Raw genomic sequence first — 14,900 nt, 5'->3', positions numbered from 1 at the left:
CACCAGGCAAACAGATCAGTCAAGATCTACAGCCAAAGAGATAATTTCCAGCACGGTCAAGGCACAGGAAAAGCCTTGGGAAGCCTGTCAAATGTCCTCCCTTCAGTCAAGAACGAATACTTACTTCCTCACTTTGCCATGCATTCTAAGCAGGGCTGCTCACAGCCATTCATTCCCAGGCTTTATTTGTGTGGTAACATGGTATTTTGCCAGATGTTCCATCATAATCTGACTGTGAAAATCCCAGGTGCTTTATAAGGTGAGACCAATTATGTTGACAAACTGCAATGCACTCGCTGATAAAGAATGTAAAGAAGTACAATCTTTTGTACAAGCTTTCATGACACAACTATGACCTCAGCCTGGAGCTCTGAGGGGTGTGAGTTCCCTGCTCTGCTCCCTCCTCTTCTACACAGACCGAACCTCTACGTACCTGGAGAGGGCTCTTTTAGGCCAGCAGAGTCAGGCCAGTGACAATTTCAGAAACTTGTATTTCACCACAGGTGTGGTAAGGAATAACTGGCAGAACTACACTATATCCCCTCTGCCGTGGCATTATTCCACAGCTTTTCTTCATCCCCATTTCACTTTATGGGGAGAGAACAGCCTAGAGTTACCACACCTGGTTAGAAATCAGCAGGGCAGGCATAGAGCCACGTCTCATCGATTTCAGTGTGTCCACTGCGGCTCAGAAGTACCAAGGACACGCTAACAGAAGGGACTAGAGTGAACGTTGCCTAGAGATTAGTTGCACAGTACAGTCTAGAGCCCGAAATAGCGCATGCAGGGTTAGAGGCAGGTAGATCAGCAGTCACCTGATTTCGGAGCAGATTAGTTTGCGCAACGAGGTGAGCTTGGAGCTTCCCTTGACACCACTGAGGCGCAGCTTTCTCAAGCAGCGAAACAGGCTGGGGGGAGGGAGCATGTTTGAGGGAAAAGAGAAAAAAATAAAGAGAGAACAAGAGAGAGACAAACATATACATATATATATTTTTAGGATAAAAAAATAAAATAAAATCACAACAGAGACTGTATCTAGAAGCTGGACCAAACCAGTGTCACCAAGGCAAGAGAAAAAAAAACAACAAATATCCTGGGACTGATTGGTTATGAATCCTTTAAAGCATGCCAAGTTTAGCAGTAATTAATGCTCCAGTGTGGGCTGGGATACTGTAGGCCAGCCAGGCAGCTGCAAAGAGCAACAGATAATAGTTGTTAGTGACCTAGCACACAGACAACCCTACTCCGAGTCATGACTGTGAAGTGGGAGCTCCTTGGAGAGAGGTCAGGATTAATTAACCATTGTAATTATTTGCATGCAACAGCTGAATGTCCGCAGCACTTTAATTTAATGGCAGGTTGTGAGTTTAGCAGTAAGTGGTGGGAGTCCTGGGAAAAGAACATTGTAAATTAGAAGAAAAAAAGAGACTGCATAACCCCAAAAAGTATTTCCAATGCTGTTTGTATTACCATAATACCGTGAAACATCATTCAAGTCAGTTCGTGATTGTAAGCTCTGTCATTTATAAATAAGATTTCTCTTTCCTCAGGGCTTGTCGTCACATTTCAAAGTACCTTACACTTGCACCTTACCCACTTCACAGGTCACACAAGCAGAACTGGGGTGACAGAAACAGAGAGGTGAACTCCCTGCGTGAGTGCAGTGCATGACTGCAACTGTGGGTCTGAGAGGCTGGGCTGTGAAAGCTGCCTATTTGGGAAGAGCGCACACACACAACTTTTGGGACTCTCAGTGATCCCATCACAGGATCAAGCTACTGTGATGCATCACAGATTACCTGTGCATGAGCTTACAGCCTACAGCACAGAGCAGGGGAAAAAACTGATGCAGTGCCTGTTTTGGCTAACGAGAAGGGTCCGACCAAGTACTAAAAGGCATTTGAACAGACTGAATCAGGAACAGAGCACCATCTCCTACATCTCAACACTTCACACTCCAAACCATAGTTAACACATGAAGGAAACAGTAAAGAGCAACAACAAAACATCCCCTGACAAAAATACATCTTATGTGAGCATTTGGGGCAACATGAGTGAGTGCAGCAATGACAAAGGCCAGCCTCTTGGGTGCAGATCACCAGCTACCAACCTGAGCAAATGAATTCTTACAAACACCAGTGCCACTGCAGCAAAGATCCCAGAGGCACACACCAAAAAATAGTATCACATCCCATGGAAATTCTTCTCTAAACCCTGAACACACTGAAGTACGGCCTTCAACAGACAACATCAAGTCTGTCGTGGGCCTCATGCCTTGAATACAGAACCACAAAGACACAAATAATGCAATGACACCTGAGCCATCAGTCTTTCACCCCTTTGTTTGCCAGGCTTAATCACAGTGCATGCACCAGGAGAGGAGACGACTGATGACTGGCAGCTTAAAAATAAAATTACTTGTCAGTTGGCTAGTAAATGCAGATTTTTTTGCTTGGGGAAAGAGAAGCACCTTATTCCTTCCATGCCAGAGGCATACTATTGTCTCCAACATAGCCTAAATCCTTCCTACCTGAAATAATTGCAAAGCAAAGGATGACAACCCTTCTCAGCCTTGTTAAAAGATTAAAGAGGCTCAGGCTTTTTTTTCTTCCCTGCACTCCTCTATCCCCAAGAGTCCTGATGTGCCATGGTCTATATTAAAGAGAAATGAAAGGTGTCTCCTGACCACTAGACCTGTCATGTCAAGATTTGTCCTGTGGTGTGGAGCATGTGGGCTCAAATCCACTCGGGGTAAAGGAGTAATACACAGCTCATTTTCTGGGCTATCCTAAAGCCACGAGCTTCCTCTAGAACAAGGTTAGCATTGCCACCTTTCTTCAGCTACAATTAAAAGACTACCTAAATTCTATTTCTAATGAAATTTACTTTAATTAAAAATAAAATTCTGCACTTGTGTGTTGGGCATGCTCCAGAATTAACACTGAAATGAAAGAAGCCATGCCTTAGCAAGACAAAATTCTTGCTTTCCTGCTTTCAGCCTTATTTATTTTCCAGTAATTGTGGTCAGCAGATGATAGAACAGGATCATCAAGTGCACATAGGTTGCATTTGCACCAATAAATTTGTAACTCACTCTCCCAAAGGCCTCTGTCCTAGAACTTCACAAATACCACCAACCTCAAGCAACAGTCAAACACTCTGATCTGCTATCACTGCTAATCTAAGATGGGGAGACAGAGAGTCCCAAAAAGCAGACAAACTGGAAAATTTTGCTGTGGCACTACAAAACTTTGCTTCCCCAGAGGCGCACAGGCTTTTCTGACAGACGTCCTGCAGCATCTGAGGAAAAACATGCCTAGGCCTTAGCTGCTGACAGATGCTGGCTGATGATGGTGGGTGTGAACTAAGACAGCAGAACACATCCTGCCTTCTAGGAGAATTAAACAGGTGAGAAGAAAACAGCTAGTCAAGCCCCACCAGTTCACAACATCTCTCTGAACAAAGCACGTCCAGCAGAGAGGTACAGGTGTGCTTTACACCTGCTCACTAAGCAAAAGCAGACCTCCCCAAATGAAAGGAGAGTTGCACATCCTCTCTTGCTTGCTTTACCTTTGCGATTTTAGTTTCGTCCTTCTTCTTTGCAGTTTGCAGGGCTTCAAAGTGGTGTCTGGCGCTGTCGTAATCCACAAGCTTCCTTCCTCGCTTCGCTATACGAGACTACAAAAGATGGAGAAGAGAGTCATGACAATCTTCCCTGGCAGCCAAAAGCACAGATACTGTCAGCAACACCCCCACCTCAGCTCCACCCAACTCATACAGCACTGCATGCTCTGCCTGCACAGGGACACCCACTGGACACCCCACACAGGTTGCCCGGAGAGGACTTTTCCCATTTTTCATTTAGTCTCACCTAAGCCTCTGCTTTTTCGTTTTCCCAAGGGTTGCAGCGAGTCTCTAGCCAACCAGCTCACAGCCCTAGTTCATGAAGAAACTCAAAAGATGAATACAAGAAAGTGTCTCTGTTGCCAGCACAGCAGAAGCACTCCTCCACATGCTCAGGATATGCCTAGCACAGCATTTCAGACCCTGCAACCGGAGATCCAGACAGAAGCACTGTGTTTATCAGCTGGTGTGACTACAGTCACGGCCAGTGGCCCATTACAACCAGCTACTATGCAAGAGAAGCGTGAAGGAGAAGCTGTAGCACTGTATCACAGATACACAACATCCCTCTTTTGTCCCAAGCTGTGACAAAGGCAAGGAAGGAGCCAGCTGCGTACCAGGCTCACGCTCAGGAAAAGGATCCTGACAGGTCCGTGGGTGAGAATCCAGACCTCAGAGCATCACAGCTATGGCCTGTTATTCTGTGATACCTCTGTCATCTCCCTCTCCTGAGGTGCCCTCAGGCCCTCTCGCCCACCAGTTTCACCTCATTGAGGCTCAGACCCACTGGGCAGTCTTGTTTTAAGCACCACCAACCCCCCTGAGACCCTTGCCTCCTGTGCTTTCTATAGACACCCCGGATGATCTGGGTTGGAGCACAGGTCTTCCCAGGCTCAGAGAGGCCTGGTCCAGTGTCAGTGATCTGCAGCCTAGAGACAGACTGGAGAACTTGAACAAAAAGGACACAGAAAGGAGCCAGAAGGGTTTCTAATTAACCACACAACTCAGAGAAACTGAAGAATCAGCTCTGGGATTTACTTGCAAAAGCAAATTCCCCCCCTCCAATCCTGCACTTGGCAAGGAAAGGTGGTCTCCTCTCCCTAGGCTCCTGCAGATAAAACTGCAAAACCATGCTCAGGGCTGATCTTTCTGCCAGAGCAGCTGGGACCAGTTTGCACGTCTCCCACACACGCTCCTCTGCGCTTCCAGCAAACGCTGGTGCAGCTCCGTGTGAGTCACTGAGGATCTGCAGGATCTCAGCCGCACGCACACCCAGCCTGATTTCAGAGTGCTCAGCTCGCTCCGGGAGAGGAATCACGAAGAAGCCGAGCCACTCCTCAATCAGGGGCTGTAGAAGACACCTCCCAGTACCCTGGTGGCAGCCTGCCCTCCTGGGAAACGCTGCCAGCTGGGCACGGAGACGGGGTGTAGGAGGGGGCTTCCAGCAGCATTAAAGTCTCCGAGATGTGAGCTAACGCATCTTCCACACACTCCAGATCTGGGATCTAAGGGAATGAATATTTCCCTTACATCAGGCTGGCAGAGACAGCTGGAGTTTAGAGGGGTTTTGCCAATCTCTGTCTCAAGGCAAACAGCCACCTGTATGTAGTTCCCTTGTATGACTCCAGGAGAGCTGCTCCCCATCTCCAGGAGATGCTCTCCAGGAGAGCCGCAGCAGCCCACCACCACCTAATGGCAAAAGCTGAACTCGAAGATGTGTTTTATTCCTTTGCAATATATTCATCTTAATTCCAACCTCCATTTAAAATAAATAAATAAATAAATCCTTACTGTTACTTGGTTTCAAGCCTAGTAGAAACAGCACATCAGTTTCAGTGCAAGATAAAAATTTGCCAATTCCATAGTTACTCAGAACTCAGGTTATGGTTCACCTTCCCCGAGCTCACTGCAGAGACCTGTACCCTCGTGGTGTGCTCTGCAACCCCAATCAAAAATTCATTCCGAAATATTTACTGATTATACAAGAGGCCTATTCCAGGAAGCTATAGATACTGACCCACAAAGAAAGGATGAAGGACTTTTTGTGTTCCCATTCCTCAAGTTAGAAAAGACAGAGAGATTTTGTTCACTCCCCCCTGCCAAACTTGAAAAATGTTTCCCTTTAACTTAAATTCTTTACTAAAGGAATACTACGTTTTCACATTCGTGCTGTGGATCCTGTTGGAGGTCCAAAAAATTCAAGGGAACTTTTCCAGCCTTCTTCAGCAAAAGAAGATTCAGAATGTGTTAGAATTCAACAAACAAACACCACGTGCATGATCTAACTTGTCACACATTTGAATTACTGGGCCATTAACAAAAATTAGGCTCTCACATCATTCAATTAAAATCATCTTCTCTCCATAAATCAATTTTTCTCATCATCCTAATACTAGAATTCCATGGAAAGCAGAAAGTTTGTTTTTGCAGAAAACACAAACCAGAAAACTATTCCCACAACAACAAAAAAACACCGAAGTATTCTATTAATTACATATGACTGTTTTTTCTTTCTTGCATGCCACCCTCTAGAACTTTAGTTCCTTACTTGAAGCCAAACTATACTTTTGTACAACTGTACAAACTTGTTGAAGTTTGGCTTCAACTTTCAACAACAGTCTTACACTTGTTTCTACCAGTCAAAGAAACCAAGTCTGACCTGAGCACTTCTCACTGCTCTGTGGTAAGGAGAACACCACATCCATCTGAACTACCAAAAACCATCTTGACCTTTTTAAATGCATACCAATGAAAACATTAAACAAATGGCGAATGCAGTGAAATATATCCATATCTTACTGTAGGAACCGACAGAAACCCAAATTCTCACTCATTTTAGGAGGAAAGGTATAGGACAGCAGTGCTCTCTTTAAAGCATTTTTTTCAGTTGTGCACAGAAGTGTTTTAACTTCCCATTTTCTAGAGTATCACCTGAAGACTGAGAACGTGATATCAGTAATAAGCACGGAAGAAATGTGACACTGAGGTTACCCAGTGCACAGCCACAAAACGCTGGTAAAAAACTATTTAGTCAGAAGCAGTGCAGAAGTCTGAGTCTACAGAGAGCCTGAAACAAAACCTCCTGCTAAATAAACAGTGCACAAACCTCTGCACAGGCTCACACTATGGGCTGTGATCAGCACTACAGCCTTCAGCGGGTTGAAAGAAACAGCAAGCCTCTTCACCCTTCCCCACCTTGGATTTCCAGGAACAGAGAATGCTGGAAAAATGAAGCAAAACCAAGGAGCCCCAGGAGGCAGTGACACTGCTGTTCAGGGCTTATTTTCAAGCCTGTGACCTGCCCCGCTTTGATACAGCACAAGCCTCCTGGAGCAACAAATATTGACAAACGTTTTAAGAGCCATGTGGTGGGGAAAGGGTTGTTTTCACTGGGAAGAAGCCAAGCTGATATTTCCCATATGGTGATATCATTATTAGCACTTCCATATGGTGAAGACATTTCCTGCATAACCTTCTCAAAACGAATGGCGAGATGACAACAGCGGAAGGGGAACCTACATAACATCATTCAAACCCAGGTCCTTGGATACAACCTCTCTCCAAAAGACATACATTCAGCATTCCCATTCCTGGCAAAGAGCTGATAATATGTGCGGCAGGACTTCAGGGAACACAGAAATCTGCCTTCCACACCAGCCTCTACGTACAAAGTACATTTGCCACTAATCGCTTCCTCAACACATTGTACTTACAGGGAAGTTTTAAAAAAAAAAAAAAAAAAGCCACAACAAAAGACTGGAAAGAGAAACTGAGAGCTTGTGAGCTGTTGCTGACACTACCCTCCTGCACTGTGACACAGCAGGGTTTTGTACGGATCCTCTAGTTTTGTACTGATGTTTTTCATCAGCGTCTTTCCCCTGGATTCTTCACTCTGTTGCTTCAAGCCCAAAGGAGAACATGGCATTTTCACATAAACCAGGGCTGCAGAGATCGTGGCTGCTCTGAAAGCGAAGTGTGCAACAGCACAGCACGCACATAAAGAACATGGGGTTGCAGGGAACTGATTCTTATGAATTCTCATCTGCTGTGACTCTAGATCAAAAGGCTTAAGGAGAATCTTACTTTAATATCTGGGAATTGGCCAAGGTAAGTATCCATGGTCAGAAGCGCCTGATCCACCAGCTTCTGATGGAAATCCGTCCAGAGGAGGTCATTGTTCTGAAAAACAAAAGTCATGAGCAAACTGTTAAAAGCACAGAGCTCTGCATTCATGCCTGTCTCAGTGAGTGCTGCAGATAACAATTTCAGTCCCCAGAGCTCTTAAGAAATAGTCACTTCTTAGGAAAAACTGAAGAGCAGAAAAGTTAATCGAAAACTGAGATCACGGCAGAAATGTAGATACAAAAAAGAAAGCCTGATGCTGCTAACTCAGACAACCTCCCCACAGACACGGCACCCTTCATGAGGCTTCCACTGAGGGCTTGTCCGTTCCTCTACTGTGCTAGTCCAAGTCCATAAGGCAGAATGGAAGATGAACATCAGGCTCCCTTCACCTTCTCCTCCAAGACCCCTTCCTCCAGCAGCCACAAAAATGGGACACCTGACACCACTGGGCACCATTTTCTCCTTTGCTCTAACACAGCTTTCTGAAAGATAATGAATAGCAGAAAGCCATAGCAACACTCTTCGGCCTCATACCACCTGGCCCCATGGAGGTTGTGTTCAAGGCTTGCACCTCACCCTGTGCATCCTTCATCTTTTTTCAGCCACACTAACTTCCCATTCCACTGGATTAGGTGGAAATTGTCACTCCCTCCTGTTTTTCCAAATTGTCACTCACTCCTTTTTTTTCCAAAAAGTTTTGACTAAACATTCAAGAAAAAAAAAAGTCCTCTATATGGTGGAATTTCAGGGTGTTTGTTTGGTTGGTTGGTTGGTTTGTTTTTGGTTTTGTTTTTTGTCAGGAATAGCACTCATCTCCCACTTCCCTTTTCCCAAATGACACAAAGGCATTAAATGGGGAGCTGGAGGCTGGAAATATTCCTGCAGCCTCTCAGAGTAGCTGCAGGTACTTGTCAGGACTCATGCTTCTTTTGACTTCTCTGGCTTGAGTTCTTTGAGGGGACAGTCTCCCAGGAAGCAACGCAGCAGCTCAGAAAGAAAAAAGGCCAACAAAGCATGTGAAGCCAAATCAACTAAATTACAACTTTGTTATTTACTGCAAGACCACTTCATAATGGAAAGTTTCCATGTTAATGCAAGAATTGACCTGGAAACGTTCAGTATTTTTTTTGATTTATCTGCTTTGAAGTCAGTATTTCCTGGGTAAGACGTAAATGTTATTTCACATGAGAATTCTGCAGGGAAAGCAGAGGAAAGGGAAGAATCCTTCTCCTGCTTTTCTCCCAATGCCTTTCCCACTGCTTCAACATCATAAGCAGCTGCAGATAAGCTCTGTCCTGCAGCCTCATGGCAGATGGATCCACAGAACTGAACTGCCACAGCTGCTGCTCAGCTGAACAGCTGAGCAAGAGAGCAGAGGGTGTCTGCTTCCAGCTGGACCCACCACACACACAAGCCAAGGGGCATCCAAGATGTCAAATGACAGGCTGTGCCCTAAGCTCCACAGAAAACACCTGGGCAAACTGGACAGGCATCACCTCACTGAGGGATGAGAACAGCAGGTTGGGGTGAAATATGGCTCAGACAAACAAGATGGCAAGGGAAATATGGCAGCTGGTGATACTGCTGCGAGTAGGAGGGTGACTGCAGCTACACAACGGCTGGCTGGACCGACCATGCTTTGGGCATAGATTTTAGGTTTCCATTCCTCTTGCATGAAGCATGAGCAATATATCCAGATGATTCTATTACAGACTCTCATTGGCATCCCCTGGCCCTGTTTAGCCACTGTTGAGAGAACAAATTTGTTTGTGGATGTTAAGTACAGGGCACTTTGCACCACTCAAGCACCTGGAAACAGTGCCCCACACAGACAAAAATACAGGCCACATCCCTTCAGCTTTCCCTTATTCCCAACACTGAGTTTGTCTCTCTGATTACTGCTGTAAAGCCGTGTGTCTGAAGGAATTTAGCTCACAGACACAGCTTCCAAAGCCCATCTCCTCTGACACACCAAGCCTGGTAAGCCCACATCCTGGGCTGAGTCTTACCTCTGCTATTTTGTTTGTGTCATCTCTCCCAGGCCAATCCGGCTCATAAACTTCCTGCAAACACTCTGTCAGCTTCTTGGAGGCCTCATGCATAGCTAGGAAAGAAGAGGTAACTGCCTCAGAAACAGGGAAACACTTCGTCCCTTACCCTGAGGAACAGGGACACAGGAGATGTTGAATGGGTTACAACAAATGCTAAGCTGTTCCGTATGGGATGTCTGCCCCTGGACAACACAGAAAAGGCAGGTAACCAGAGGGAGAAAGGATGCAGTCGCATCAAATCCTCTGTGTTCACACCAGCCTGGCATTAAAGCACAACCCCATCCCATCTCAGCAAATCCTGAAGGAGTCTGAGAGATCCCCCACCCAGACAAGGTGGACCTTTCCTTAAAACTTGGGATAGGAAACACCAGAAAGGGGATGGCTGCAAAAGCCTCACTGCACAGGTAAGTCTTGAGCAGAAACAGTTTTCTGCATACACTGATCTTACCTTTTACGGAAGCCAAGTAAGTTCGGAGATCCTTCTGCAGCCTCGTGCCTTCCGACTGTGAAAACAAGAAAACCACCAGTTATCCTTCCATGCAAAGACAGTGTAAGAGGGAGGAGTCCAACATTTCTAAATAAAGAAAAATCATCTTGCAGATAAACTAAACATCAGCACTCTAACCAGCCTACACAAATATTAACAGGGAAACCACACGGCCCTCCAGCCTTCTTTGTAGGTCCACAGCTGGTGACCTGCATGCATGTTTGGCCAACAGTATCACCAAACTACTGAGCAATTTGATGTGGGTAAAGTGTGATTTGCTCTTCGCAGCAGAGCCAGTTTTAACATTTTAATTTCATATTGGCAACTAGACAGGGTCCAAAAGACAATTAGTTTGTAAGCCAAGGGCTAGTAGGTCTATGCAACACATGTAACGGAAGGGTGTCTGTAGGATATGGGAGATAAATGTAATTGTCTTATTTTGAACTGGTTTGGGAGCAGTTTAGCTCACCAATTTTTCCTATAACACTGCAAACCAAAAGCCCAGTGCAAAGTAGGTACAAGAGGCCACCAACACCACCACAGAGGATGTCAAAGCATGGGAAAGAGTAAACCAGAGGACACCTACAGAGATACAACTGCTGGGGTGTTCAAGGAGTACAGAGAAGTTTGAAAGGCAGAGATCTCTGTTATAAAGGGACTTCCCTTTCTCTGTGGGATCTCACTGGATCCTCACCATCTCCCCAAGTAGCTGTAAAAACAAGGACACGGGAAAGCAACAGCTACATCGCACCCCTTCCTCACAGCCTGCTGCCATGCCTCATTTTCCTTCCCAGTTTGTCCCATGGGGGGGCCCCCAGCACAACTAATTTTGACAGCTGAAGACAACTCCGGAGACAGGGAGCTCACAGGACCTCTCTGACAGCTGCCTCAGAGCTAATAGCCTTACAAGCAGATGTTTCCCATCAGCTTTCCCCACCAATCAGCCACCTCTTCCCTCAACTGAGCTCATGCCCTGATCCTTTGGGCTCTCAGTGCAGCTGTGCTCTCTAAGCAGAGGCTAAATCTGCCCAGCAGTTGAAGTGGTAGTGCTAGCATATCTTTGTGGAGAAATCCATCTGCTTCCAAGCACTACACCTGATTAAAGTTCCTTGCCTCAAAAGTTTGGATGAATTCACATTTGTTCTCTTCCTACTGACAGCAACAAAGGAAATGAGGGATGGCAAAGAGCTGGCTGCCTTTATAAAAAGAAGCCAGACTCCCAGTTGGATGGAGAAGCATTGGGAAGTTACCCAAAGAGAGCACAAAAGGAAAGGGACAGTGACCATATCTGCTGCAAAAGACCTAGGAGGCCTTAGAATACAAAGCAAGCAAATGTAGAGCTCTACTGGTTTAAGGTGAATGGGGAAACCTGGGCAGATGAAACTCCCTTGTGGTGCAATCAGAAACCACCAGGGATGAGATACCAGTAATCAAATACACAGACAACCATCAGAGAGGCTGAGCTGACCAGCAGTAGTATGAGTTTGTGGCCAAAACAGCAAGCAAGAAGGGCTTAGAGAAAAGCAGTGATGACTTTGCTTAGAATGGGTCCATGCTAGAAACCACAGACTGGAACTGGCAAGGTCAGTTGTCACATCAGAGAAGAAATGGCACAGAAGCAAAACCCCTCATGCAAAACCCCTCAGTTGTATACATTTTCACCTTGCAGCTGTATTGTTTTTAAAGAATCACTAAATTCAAACACGCAACTTTGAGGTTATCAAAAACTCAGAGGCAGGGAAGGTCTGCTGCAGAACCTGCCTGCCACACTCTTGGGTTCCACAGCACCTTAAATTGTGATTGAAAACTATAGCACCTGAAATCAGAAACCACCTTTACAATTGTGCCCATACAGCCTTGAGTCCTGCCACAGCAGCACGTGAGAGAACCCTGATACCCTGGGACTATTCAAGACTAAACGCCGTCCCAAAGTCAGGGTAACAAAAGGATGTCTGAGAGGTCCGCTGGCACTGCAGTCGAACATCAAATCGACAAGGACAGATTTTCAGATAGGTCACCTGAAAAAACTGCAAGTCGAGGCCCAAATACTGGAGGGTGCAATTACAGCCATGCCCAGGTAGCCTTGTCCAAGCACATGCCCCAGCCAGGCACTGTGCCACCACGGTGTGCCTTTGGCCTGTATGCAGTGCTGTACCCTGCAACCACCGGGGGCTTTTCAGCCAGCCCTTGCTGAAGGCTCTTCAAGGCTCTGGGGTTTACTTTCAAAGTCCTTAGCCTGCTAAGACACTGGATAGTCTTCATAGCCTGTAAGATCTGTAAGCAGAACAACTCAAAGAGAGGCCCAACTCTCAGTTTGTTCAAGAACCCCAGCTCTCCTAGGCACCTGGGTGGCTTGTACCTGGAGCTTCCCTCCAAGTCTCTTTTTGGCATTTCCATTGTTTTATTTCTTGCCATCAATGCAGCAGCTCCCTCCTTCGCTGCCACAAGGGTTTCTCTTCATTGTTTTAAACATTAATGCTTTCCCAAGAAACTCTGGCAAATGCTTTCTCTCCATGCGTGCACCACCTGCTTTCTTCAGGCAGGCTGAAGCAGGCTGTCACATACAGCCACGATTCTGCATAAACAGCTCTCACGAAGTAGTTAGACACTGTCAAATGCTGTACAGAAGCTTTCTGTACCCTTGAGTGCACAGAAGATGCTTCCTACACTGCGAAGTAAAAGTAGACAAGATGAGTGAAACTAGAATCTGAAAAATGAATATAGCTCCCAGTTATCAAAGAACAGGAGGTCTAAGGGTGTGCAGGGGAAGTTATAGGGTATGGTTGGCCCTAAAGATGTTTGGGAAAGAAATACCATGCTTGCAATCAGTGTAATGCAACAAACACAACCAGGTATAATACAAAGGGCTGTACGTGCAGGAAGGTGGATATTTAAACACTGAAGAGTTACACTGGGGCAGCTGGAAGAGCTCTCTCTTCAAAGCCCAAATGAACTACATATTACTTATAACTCTGTGAAAGAAAAACACAAAAGTATTTTGGGGACTTCTTGTTTTATTTGGGGAGTGTGTGTGTGTGTTTCATTTATAACACCTTTCACCCAGCACTATTTATGTGTGTAATTCTCAGTAGAGCTGTTTCTTGGTAGAAGACAAGTTTCCAAAAACATTCTCCCCCCACTTCTAAAGAAGAGATTTTGTGCCAATTATTTTTACAACAGCAGACAACTGTTCCAGACGATACTTCTCACCCCTCACTCTCTTGAACAAGGAAGCAAGGACAGAGGGCCCAGCAGACTGCCACGGCTCCTTATCTCAGGGCAGAAGAGGAGAGCATCACAGCTTTCCCAATGCTGACAGTCAGCTCTTGATAGCTCTGCACGTGAATTAGCAATTCTGGGCACTGTGCCAGGTGTCCTGTAACCCTGCAATAAAGTATGGCCATCTCTGCAACAGGCCACAGGCTTTGCACTGAATTTGCAAGGCCTCAGAACTGAGGCATCAATCTTGCCCTGTCTGAACTTTTCTCAGCCAGCCTGTAACTTTGTTTTGCTTGGTTTAGCTGCGACAGCAATTTCTCCAATTGACTTGGTAATTATGGCTGCTTTCCTTTACTTTTAGTTACCTTTGTGTGGCACAGCTATAAGCGCTTCTCGTGTTGTTTTTTTCTTTTTTTCTTTGTGTATTTTTTTATAGATAGCAGTAACAAGCAGTTATTCTATGTTGCATGAGTTATGAGTCTCATAACAAGACTCACAGGAGAGGAACACAGGTCTCCGAGGACAGCAGAGGACTTGAGAAATTAAGACATAGGAGATGGCTCAAAGGCACATTGGAAAACATACAAAAATGTCGCCAATCGGATCCTAGAAAGAGAATGACGGAACTGCCAAGAGGAGCATCACACTGTTGACAGCGCAGGACTTCAGGTGCTGACGGCTCACTCCAGCACCCCACCACCGCCAGAACAAACACTGACCTTTGGACCCAGAGGAGCAGTGGAAGGGCAAGCACGACGCCAGGAAGATGCGTAGGAGTGAAGCATGTCACAGTTTTAACTGCATTCTTTTTCTTTTTCTCTAACAATTCGCTTTGGACTAAATAATGATTTCAGTTTTACAAACCATACATTGTGGGATTTACTTATGTACGTGGCGTGCTTCCTCTCTGCTCGCAAACAGGGTTTGAGGTGTAGCATCCACAGCCAAACCTACACTGTGAGAACAAAGATTAAACCCGGGACCCCACGGGGACTCAGAGCTGCGCAGCCTGCCCCGAGGCTGAGCCGAGCACTGTGAAGTGTGGGCAGCGATGGTGCAGCCCGTGCCAGCAGCAGCTTGTCTCCCGGGCACTCGTTGTGAAACGCTGTAAACCAACCCAGATCTTCCACGCGAGGGACGGCTCCCGAAGGTATCAAACCCAGCGGCTGTGCCAGGTGTAAGGGCTGCCGCCAGCCTCCCCCTCGCTCCCTCCCTCCCAGGAGCATTTCAAGTGCAGGGGAAGAGAAGCCAGTGCCTGGCACATCTCAGGTCTCTTGCTCCCAGGTCTCCGAGGACAATTTGCTTTTGTGCTGGTGCCTGGACACAAGTGACACTGGGACAGGGAAGGAGAGGAACCTTCCAATGACCTAGCTGGGAGGCTAATTGCCAGAGAT

At 46.1% G+C, this 14,900-nt stretch overlaps 1 protein-coding gene across 19 annotated transcripts in view; it reads right to left on the bottom strand.

Annotated features, from left to right (window-relative positions):
- Window positions 1–14,900, bottom strand: part of BIN1 (bridging integrator 1) — a 91,911-nt gene that overhangs the window by 38,145 nt on the left and 38,866 nt on the right. For 11 of the 19 annotated variants that reach the window (XM_068687398.1, XM_068687400.1, XM_068687399.1 and 8 more), the window contains exons 3-7: window positions 10,249–10,303; window positions 9,759–9,853; window positions 7,708–7,803; window positions 3,571–3,678; window positions 816–908 (exon numbers count right to left, since the gene is read on the bottom strand). In XM_068687398.1, the coding sequence (XP_068543499.1) occupies window positions 816–908; window positions 3,571–3,678; window positions 7,708–7,803; window positions 9,759–9,853; window positions 10,249–10,303 (447 nt within the window). The remainder of the gene's footprint in view (window positions 1–815; window positions 909–3,570; window positions 3,679–7,707; window positions 7,804–9,758; window positions 9,854–10,248; window positions 10,304–14,900) is intronic. The other 8 variants (XM_068687403.1, XM_068687404.1, XM_068687408.1 and 5 more) reach the window with 1 other exon arrangement.

The sequence above is a fragment of the Anas acuta genome, chromosome 6 (assembly GCF_963932015.1).
Source record: "Anas acuta chromosome 6, bAnaAcu1.1, whole genome shotgun sequence".
Classification (NCBI taxonomy): Eukaryota; Metazoa; Chordata; class Aves; order Anseriformes; family Anatidae; genus Anas; species Anas acuta.
This window is presented reverse-complemented; position numbering and strand designations above follow the sequence as displayed.